Source organism: Adiantum capillus-veneris, chromosome 21 (genome assembly GCF_014529385.1).
Source record: "Adiantum capillus-veneris isolate H3 chromosome 21, ASM1452938v2, whole genome shotgun sequence".
Classification (NCBI taxonomy): Eukaryota; Viridiplantae; Streptophyta; class Polypodiopsida; order Polypodiales; family Pteridaceae; genus Adiantum; species Adiantum capillus-veneris.
The window spans coordinates 4,265,486-4,275,586 of NC_140951.1; the positions used below are offsets into that span (position 1 = coordinate 4,265,486).

At 49.7% G+C, this 10,101-nt stretch overlaps 1 protein-coding gene across 1 annotated transcript; it reads left to right on the forward strand.

Moving 5' to 3' along the window:
• Nucleotides 1-1,574: 1,574 nt before the first annotated feature.
• Nucleotides 1,575-5,903, forward strand: LOC147430473 (pentatricopeptide repeat-containing protein At1g11290, chloroplastic-like). Its single transcript, XM_086493103.1, has one exon. The coding sequence runs from the start codon at nt 1,634-1,636 to the stop codon at nt 4,376-4,378; it is 2,745 nt and encodes a 914-aa protein (XP_086349229.1). The 5' UTR covers nt 1,575-1,633; the 3' UTR covers nt 4,379-5,903.
• The last annotated feature ends 4,198 nt before the right edge of the window (nt 5,904-10,101 follow it).

Sequence of the window (10,101 nt, forward strand, 5' to 3'; positions counted from 1 at the left end):
TCCCAGAGCCAGCAGGTTGAATGCATTCGACCGCCCTCAACTGCGCGAGCCTGTAAGTGCAAATGCCTGGGGAAGGCGATAGAGAGTGGACAGGGGCCACCTACCCCGTGTGATGATATCACTCGATTCTTCACGCTTTGATTAAGCGGGGGTAAAGTCCCATTATATGCAATTTCCATTGGCATGGCTAAAGGGTATCATTATTATGCAACTAGGGGGGGGAGGGGGGGGTTGTTTTTTGGGGGGGTTATTTTAAAGAACTAATGACCAGTATACTAGTGTGTGTGTGTTTGTGTGTGTGTGTGTGTGTGAGAGAGAGAGAGAGAGAGAGAGAGAGAGAGAGAGAGAGAGAGAGAGAGCGATTTTATTATCGTCCTCGGAGGTCAAATATGACCGACCTATGGTACCAAAGTTACATGTGATGTAGTATGTGTGTGGTTGATGAGTGACTCTCGATGCTCCAAAATTGTGGTGATGAGAGTCACAATGGAGAGCCCACACTGTGGCTCGGAGAGAAAAGTGTGTAGGTTTAAGTCATGGCTAAAAATGTGAGGGAAGCAAGTTCGGATGTGACGAAAAGATGAGCACTCTAGTAGTGTAACATACTTAGACTCTTGAACTTGCAGTGAGCATAATGTGCACAATTGATTTGACTCTTCTCCATTGCCCCAATGCCTTGTCTCGTATCAAAGGGAGTGGGAGCTAAGCTGAATGGCTGCGATAGTACACATCATTGACAAGGGGATTGGCTCAAGCATGTAAGGGTGAGTACGGTTTCCTCTTTCAGCGACGAAGAACACAGTTTTGTAGTTGGGGGCAATATGGGTGGTGTAATGTATGAAGCGTGACCTACCAAATTTCTCGCAAGTCGTAATGCATTGACATTGTAGAAAAACTTCATTCACTTGGGAGTCAATTGAGGCATTATGTAGCAAGTGTAATGCATCCCATCTCCCAAACCACTTCTTTATGTCTTGCATCTATCCCATGCTCAAGATCTTGTTTTTATACGTCTTTTGAACTTTTTTCCTTGCTTCCATGCAATTGTAAGAAGTCGATGCATAGACCAAAGAGAGTTGGTAACAATGGACATCTTTGTTTAACCCCAATAGTGCTTGCAATTTTTTTTAAAACTCCTCTTCCCATGCGCAATTGACACATCACTTTCTCATCGATTCGAGAAATCACAAGCATAAACTCACTTGGCACTTAAAGTTCTTCCATCCTTCTCTACAAATTGTTATGTGGAGTCATATCAAAAGATTTCTTAAAGTCCACAAAGCAACAATACAATCGCTTGTCTTTCGATCGATTTTCCTCCATGAGAACACGAAGAGTGACAAGATGATAATGGTGCTATGGCATCGACGAAAACCCGGTTGTCCTTTTGCGCATTTGTCATTTTTTTCAGCTCAATCACTCGATTTTATCTACATTATACACCCAAATAACTTTGCCGTAAGAGACCCAATCTTTAGAGAGAGAATCATTAGATTGAGAAAGAGAGAGATTCACTGGAATATACATTAGACTTGGCAAGCCAAAAAACTCGAGAATCACCTTCCTTTGTAACGTTTAAAAAAACACGAGTTGAAACTCTCCGATGTGCTTTGCAAGTGCTGCAAAGTGATGAATGCATGAGGCCAGCTGTTGGCTTGCCAGGATCGATCGTCGCTTCTGCAGAAGGTTTCATGATGTCAACGACGATTTACGTGCAGTCCTTAATTGTCATCACCAAGAGCTCCATGGCTGCTCAAGCGAAGGCTCACAACAAGAGAAAAGAGAAGTTATACCCTGTTTCGCAGACAACCCAATTATGCATGATGCATTGCAACTCTCAACTTCGATGGAAGCCTCCCTACCGTGCACATGCACGGAAACAAGCATATCATCGCTGGCTTCACTTCTTCGAATGTGTGGGGACAATGGGTGTATCACCAAGGGAAGGCAGGCCCATGCTCTGCTGATTGAAGATGGACTTGAGCAACATCAAGATTTTCAAAACCCTCTTTTCCAATTGTATGCCAAGTGCAGGGCGATGGAGGATGCAAAGGACCTTTTTGCAAGGATGCATTGCCTGAGTGTTGTTTCTTGGAATGTTATGATCTCATCTTATTGGCATGAAGGATGTGAAGAAAGCGCTGTCCAACTATTCAATAGGATGCAACTGCAAGGTCTTGTACCCACTAAAGTCACCTACATCTGCATGCTTTCTGGGTGTGCCAGTGATGAAGTGCTGTTCACTTGCAAGCTGATGCATGCACGTGTATCAACGTCTCAATTTCAATCCAGCACAGCTCTTCATACTGCACTTTTCAACATGTATGGGCGATGCGGGAGCATAGAATTTGCTCGTAGAACATTCAACAATATTGAAGATCGGGATGTCATTGCATGGAATGCAATGATTCTGGTGTATCATGAACTTGAATTGTACGAGGAATGCTATGCATTATTTATCCAAATGCAAATGGAGGGGTTTTTTCCTAACAAGGTTACCCTTGTAACAATGCTTGATGCTTGCACACATCTAGGTGCCTCGTTTGAAGGCAGACTGATGCACAGATATGCAATTGACACGGGGTTATTATGCGAAGTTTCCGTGGCCACAGCAGTCATTACTATGTGTGGGAAGGGTCGTAGCCTTGAGGAAGCAGTATCATTGTTTCAAAGTTTATATGAAAGGGATTCGATATTGTGGAACGCGATGATTGCATTGTACTCTTTTCATGGCAGGTGCAGAGATGCCTTGCAGATGCTGGGTCAGATGCTGCTTGAGGGTTTTGTGGCAACCAGAGTCACTTTTGCTAGCATCTTGAATGTGTGTGCAAGCCGAGCTGCCGTCTTTGCTGGCAAGCGTATTCATGCATGTATCGTTCACAGCGAGATGGAGATGGATTTTGATGTTGCAAATGCCATAGTTAACATGTATGGGAAGTTCTGTAGCACTGAGTATGCTCTCTGCACTTTCCAGCAAATGCCAGAAAGAGACGTCACCACTTGGAGTGCTATGATTTCTGCCTTTGCTGAAGCTGGGCAGCGTGAGAATGCTTTTCAAGCATTTCAAGAGATGCAAGACAGAGGACTCACACCAAATGAGGTGACAATTGTCAATGTTCTTCGTGCGTTTGAAGCAGAGGCTGATCTTAATGAGCTTAGAGCGATCCATGGGTACATTTTAAGCCATGGATTCAACGAGGATATGATGGTTGGTACAGCTCTCGTTAGCCTTTACGGCAAGTGCGGTGACCTAAATGGTGCTCGAATTGTGTTTGATGGTCTTCCCAAACATGATATCCTTTCATGGACTGCCATGATCTCTTCTAATGTCCTAAATGGGGAGGGCAGGGAGGCCCTTCTCCTCTTTAACCGAATGAAGAAGGAAGGGGTGGTGCCAGACAGGGTTGCAGTCGCAAACATTTTGGCAGCATGTTCCGAAATTGGCAATCCATCAGAGTGCGATCAGATGCATGCCTTCATCCAACTTTGGAGGATTGAACTGGATGAGGTTGTAGGGAGTGCTCTGGTAAGCATGTATGGAAGAAATGGAAGGTTGCTTCTGTCTGAGACTCTTTTCAACGATCTGCCCAAACAACAAGCAGCAACCTGGAATGCTATGATGGTCATGTATCTGCAACATGGGCTGTTCAAAAAGGCCTTGAAGCTTTTCTACGAGATGTGCTGCAATGAGGTCATACCAGACAAGGATAGTTTTGTCAACTCTCTTACTGCATGTGCCAATGAAACATCTCTAATCAATGGTGAAAAAGTGCATGCTCTCATTTGCAACAGCGCATTGGCTCTGAATGATGTTGTAGCTGCTGCATTGGTCAATATGTATGGGAAATGTGGCTGCCCTGACATTGCAAAAGATGTTTTTGACCAGATGCAGTCTCATGGTTTAATACTGTGGAATGCTATGGTTGGAGTGCACGCCCAGCATGGAGAAAGCATGAAGGCATTACAAACAATATACGACATGTGTAGTCAAAGTTGTGTGCCAGATACCATAACTTCGATCAGCGCCCTAAATGCATGCAGCCATACTGGTCTTGTCAATGAAGGCCTTCACTTTGTGGCTTCAATGGAGCATGCGTACAGTATCTCTCCTGCTATAGACCATTATGTCTGTGTAACTGACATGCTTGGAAGATTGGGAAGGTTAAGAGAGGCCGAGCTATTGATAAATTGCATGCCCTTTCAACCAAAGGCTGTCTCATACATGTCATTACTTGGAGCCTGCCAATCTTTGGCAAACATGCACCAGGGAGAGCGTGCTGCAAAGTGCATGTCTGAATTAGCTTCAGAGAATGCCGGCCCTTATGTCAGTCTTTCAAACATATGTGTTCTTCAGACCAATGAAGCAATGGGGCTGTAGGGTTCACTAATGATTATTTTGGGACCTTTATTGAATTGCTCGGTTTAAGCTGAGCATTGCAGTGCAACAGTTGTGGATTCCGAAGCTACGTGTGTCCAGAAACTAATGTAGTGGGAAATTGGGAAAGGGAAACAGAAAGAGAATGAACAAAAAAATGGAAATGGAAATGGAGAAAATTTATATATCATAAGAAAGTTAATATAGACCTTTTATGAGTGGGCAGATGAGAGACTAGAAAATTACATCATCTTCATATGCTCCGAACAAATAAGTGAGCCAGTAGTGCCAGCTTGTGGCATAACTGCCAAAGCCTGATCTCCGATGTGGGCTGCCAAAGTACCATCATGTGAACTCTCTCATGGGACGTTACATCAAAGTCGTCAATCTCATCCTCTGTAAAGAGCCTCGTAGGAGCTGCACTGTGCATATCAATAATTGATTGGATGTGGCAATGATGATATGTCAGTGATGTTGTCTGCGAGAGGTACGAGGGCTTGAAATCTACTAATTTTTGTAAGCCCTATTGAGGAGAGTTCCATGAGGTTAAAAAACTGATGTGTCTTGGGGTCTTGCTGAGAGTTGATGCTCTAGAAGAAATCTGTCACATGCCTCTGAATGGGTCCTCTCCTAGGGTGTGTAGAACTCCAAAATAAAGCATTTTTGTGCCTGCAAAGCTCCAATAAGAATAGCCCACCCTAGACATAGGCCCGAATCCCTCTCTCTAAAGGGACAATGAAATTGTTCCCGCACCGACATGTAATGCTCCTTTGTCTCTAGCTCTTAAGTCACATAGCTAGCATATTGGTTGCTCTAGAGTATTGAAGTGTATCTACTTGTGTCAATCTGCAGTTGATGGGAGGCGGTGCGAAGCAGTCTTATGATACAATGAAGCTTGTGCAAGAGGTGTGAATTCATGTATCTCACCTGTAAAGTACTCGGGAATATGAAGAAAATGTTTTCAGTGAAAAGCCATTTTCACACCCAACGCCCAAGGGGTCATCTATGTCATCTCTGTATCAATTTGCATGAGAACTTGTCCGATAATCTTGTTAATCCTTGGACGTGAGAATGGGAGTGATGGTGTGTTCAAGGAGGATTGAAAGGGTGGCAATCTGACCATAGGAAAACCTCCGCACTATCTAGCACTGGCATGTTCAAATGGGATCGACGATGGGGGTCAGATGCAGTTTTGTAAATTCAGATTCGGGGCGAAAAAGTAAATTTGGGCAAGCAAGTAAATTTGGGCGGCCAGAAATGTCTCGCACGTGTCGAACCCATGGCCTGTGCCATGCAATGCATGTGCTCTAACCACCACGCCCATACGCAGTCACTGAATAATATGGTATTTCAATGCATAACATTGTAAGTGCAGACCGAGGACCCGATCGCACGGCCTACAATGCATGCGCATCAAGATTTTTCATCTCCATTTTTGATTCCTTTTGAGCATGCCTGCGCCATATAGTGCTAAGGATAGGAAAAGCCATCCTCGGTAATATGAAGAGTTGCTTTCTATTAAAGGCCATTTTTCGCCCAACTGTTGAGGAGTCATCTATGTCATCTTTGTATCAATGTGCATGATATCTTCTTGTTGATCCTTGGAAAACCCCCACCAAATGCCCCATTTCATGACACTACATGTGTGAATTCAAGTGATGGTGCGACAGAGATTCGAAAGGTGGCTCGCTGCTGCTCCTGCGCGTTCCCCTCCCCCCCCCCCGCCTGCTCCTGCTCCCCCGCGCCATAGCCCCCCCTTCGCCCTCGCCCTCGCCCTCGCGCTGCCCCTGCCTGCGCGCTGTTTGTCCACGCGCGCTGCTGAGCTTACACCCAGCCTGCGCGCAGCCCAGCCAGAGTGCAGCCCCGCCCGTTGCCCCCCCTTTTGTTCGCTGCCCGCTGCCTCGCCGCTCCAGCCCCTTATCCCCCCGCCCCCCGCCCCCCCGCCCCCCGCCCTCCTCCTCAGGCCTCGTTTGAATTGCCTGGCAGTGGATTCTCAGTTGGTTTCTCCTTGCCAAGCTCTCAAGCGTTGGCCTTCTCGTCCGCCCTTCTCCTTCAGAGCAGCAGACACTAATGGAGGCTCATGCTCCACCTCAGAGGGACTCCTCCAAAGCCCCCTCGCCCGACACCGGTGAGCCCACCATTCGACTTGCTCTCTCACCGACAGAGCAAGCGAACCTAGCCGATGAGGTAGAGCGTCTGCAGGCGATCTCGGTCATCTGCAAGATTCTCGGCACCCGACCCAGCAGAGGAGAGTTGCGTGACCTTCTCTAGGCCCGCCTTCTCGCAGAGGTGGGCAAGATTTTGGATGTCCAGATCCTCGGACGGGGGTACTACCAGATCGAGTTCGAGACTTCCGAGATGGCCTCCAAGGTCATAGCTATGAGTCCACTGGCTATCCGAGCATCACGCGTCCACTTTCGACAGTGGCGACACGGTTTTGACCCGACTTCGGATGTGCTCGTAGAGGAGGCAGACATCCCCATCTCAGTCTGCTTTCCAGGTTTACGGAGGGACTACCTTCCAATGCTCTCCAGGATTGGCTCCGCCATCGGGACTGTTCTGGAGACACCTCGTACGGCAGCATCAGTAGCTGCCAAGGTGGCCAGCATCCCTTCAGTTCGAGTTTTAGTCAGAGATACCCACACGCTCCCGAAGGTCATCCTTTTGCCTCGGGTGAGTGGGGGTTGGTTTAGGCAGAGTGTGGAGTACTCGGGTCTCCCGAACCAATGCTTCATTTGCAGACAGATGGGCCACCTAGCGAAGGCCTGTCCACGGAGGAGACCACGACCTGCACCTCAGCCTCAGTCCCAGCCTGCCAAGGCTGGGCCGCAGCCTCAGCCAGCGACAGCGCACAGATTCTGAGCCACCCTCCGAGCCTGGGGCTCCAGCGGAGGAGGGGTGGCAGCAGGCCCGTGGCCGTCAACGCCAGGGGCCACAGCGACAGCCTGGCACTCAGAGTGGCCCTTAGTTGCCTACTCAGCAGCAGTGGGTTCCCACGGGGAACCGCTTTGGTCCTCTTGAGCAGGAGGAGCCTCCTACGCCAGCCTTCTCTTCCGTTTCACCCTCGCCAGCCCCTCCACCTTCAAATTTCCCCTCTTCCTCCTCATCCCCTCCCCCGCCCTTTGCTCCCGCCCACTCCCCACCTCGCCCCCCTGTCTCTGTCGTCCCGCCCCGCTTCTCTTCTCCTCCGCCCCCCCCCAGCTCCTTCTCCCCCTCCTCCTGCTTCAGTACCACAGTCGACTCATGAGACTGGTCCCTCGCCGGCGGCTAGGAGATCTCTTGGCAGCGCTTTTGCCACGAGTTGCCTAGCGAGAGAGGGTCAGCCGTTCTTGCGGCCCCCTTTGCAGATTCAGACATCTTCCCTTGCAGCTATCCCTCGTGGTCTGACGAGCATTGACCTCCAACGCCGCTGGGACTTCTTCGATTACGGATTCACTCGCTTCTCGGCGATTCCGCAGCAGACCACGAGGCAGCCTGCTTCAGGGTCCACGCTCTATTCCTCGCCGCTAGGGGGACAGAGGCCTTGGACTCAGCAGTTGGTTTCTCCTTTCCTCTCTGCGGTAGGACCGAGACAGAGTGGTCCCTCGACTCAGTGGTGGGATGGTTGCATACACAGGTTCTCGAGTTCTCTCACCACATGGGAGAACTTGGAGTTACAGATTTGCTGCAGACTTTGTGGCCACTGGCCAAGTTTGCGGTGACACCCCAGACTCAGCAGGATGTAGGCACATTGTGGTGTACTTTTTTGCTGATACACAGTGTTTGCCTTGCTATGTATACATACATGAGGACTCCTGGACAGAGGAGGTTGCTTTATGCTCGGCTCGCTCTGCTTGGGCTTGGGCCAGGCACTCACTACAGGCTCGCCTATCTAGAGGACGCTCGGATGCGGATTACTCCCCATCCAAGCCTGCCTCGAAGATAGCCCGTCTTGCTGCTGCTGCAGCATCTATTCTCTCTCGCTCCCCATGAGGATCGTCTCATGGAACGTGCAGGGATTAGGTGGGCCCCAGTTTCAGCGACAGCGGGGCCGATTGCGGCAGGAGCTTCAACGTTGCCTTGTGGGAGGAGAGATTGATCTCCTTATGCTTCAGGAGCACCATTTGTCTGAGAGCCACATCCGGCGCTGTGGTCAGATTTTGCGTGGACGTTATGATACCTTTTGGTCAGCTGCTTTTGGACCTAGAGGCATCCAGGGTGGGGTATGTATGACTATTGCGAACTCATTGCAGCAGGCCATTGTGGACAGAGGGATTATTGTGCCAGGCAGGGCTCAGTGGATTACTTTGCAGGTTCAAGGTGGCCTTGTGGGCTTCTTGAACATCTATGCGCCCAATGTGGCGAGTGCTCGTGCAGAGTTTTGGTCACAGATTGTTGAGTCTTTGCCACAGGTTGACCATTGGTGTGTAGGAGGGGACTTCAACATGTTGGAGGACCCTTCTGACAGGATCGGAGGCAGCCATGCTACTGTGCATGGAGTCGAGTTAGCAGCTTGGGAGAGGTTGTGTATGACCTTGAGGGTCTCGGATACATGGCAGCATTCTGGCTTTGTGAGGCCTCCAGAGAGTCTTGCCTTCTCTAGATCAGACCGCAGAGTGGGAGGAGTGAATCTATCACGGATAGATCGCTTCTACACTAGTGACCACTTCAGTGACTTGGGGGGATCAGTGGGCATCCTGGCAGGGACATCCTTCTCGGACCATGCACCAGTGATCCTCACAGTGGCAGACAGGCAGAGGAGTGGGAGCACGATGCTTCGCATCCCAGAGCGGGTCTTGTTGGACACAGCACTCAGAGAGAGGGTAGAGGTTCTTTGGACAGAGGGCATGGACAGCCAGGCTTTACCGGCAGACAGAGTGGCCTTAGGCCTAGCTCAGCTTAGCCACTTTTTTCTCCAAGAGTCTTTGGCTCGACGGGCCGCAGCGAGAGAGGAGGAGCAGCGTCTCAGACGAGGCATTGCTTCACTACAGAGGATGCAGGAGCAGCATCCAGACAGTCCATGGTTGGAGGAGCAGTTACAGCAGGCTCGACAAGAGCTTGCTTGCACAGAGGAGAGGCGCCATGAGTTTGCCTTTCACCGACAGGCATCTCAGTGGACTCAGGTAGGTGACAGAGTGACAGGTGCCTTTTTTGAGACAGTAGGACCTCGGCACTCGCATGCCAAGGTCACTCAGCTGAGGAGACCCGATGGGATCAGTTGCTTGTGAGCCTGAGGATATGCGTGCAGTTGCTACTGACTTTTACCGTGAGTTACCGACGGCTGAGCCCCAATCAGAGAGACGGGATGCATGCAGGGAGCAGGTTTGGGCGCAGATGCCTTGTCTTGTGACTGAGGAGATGCGCCAGAGGCTGGAGATACCTCTTTAGCTTCAGGAGCTGCACACGGCTCTTAGGGCCCTTCCTCGTGGTAGTTGTCCAGGGGAGGATGGGCTGACTCCCAGCTTCTTCTTGGAGTACTGGGACTTGCTTGGCCCAGATCTTTGTAGTGCCTTTGAGTACATTCTGCACATAGGAGTGATGCCGGATAGCATGAGTGAGGGCCTGATTTACCTCATTCCAAAGGAGGGTGGCTCCTTGGATGAGATTCGACAGTGGCGCCCCATCACCATCCTCAACTCAGCCTACAAAATTCTTGCCAAGGCTCTGAGTTTGAGGATTCAGCCACTTTTGGAGAGCCTTATACATGGGACTCAGACAGGTTTTGTCAAGGAACGCAGTATCCTTGA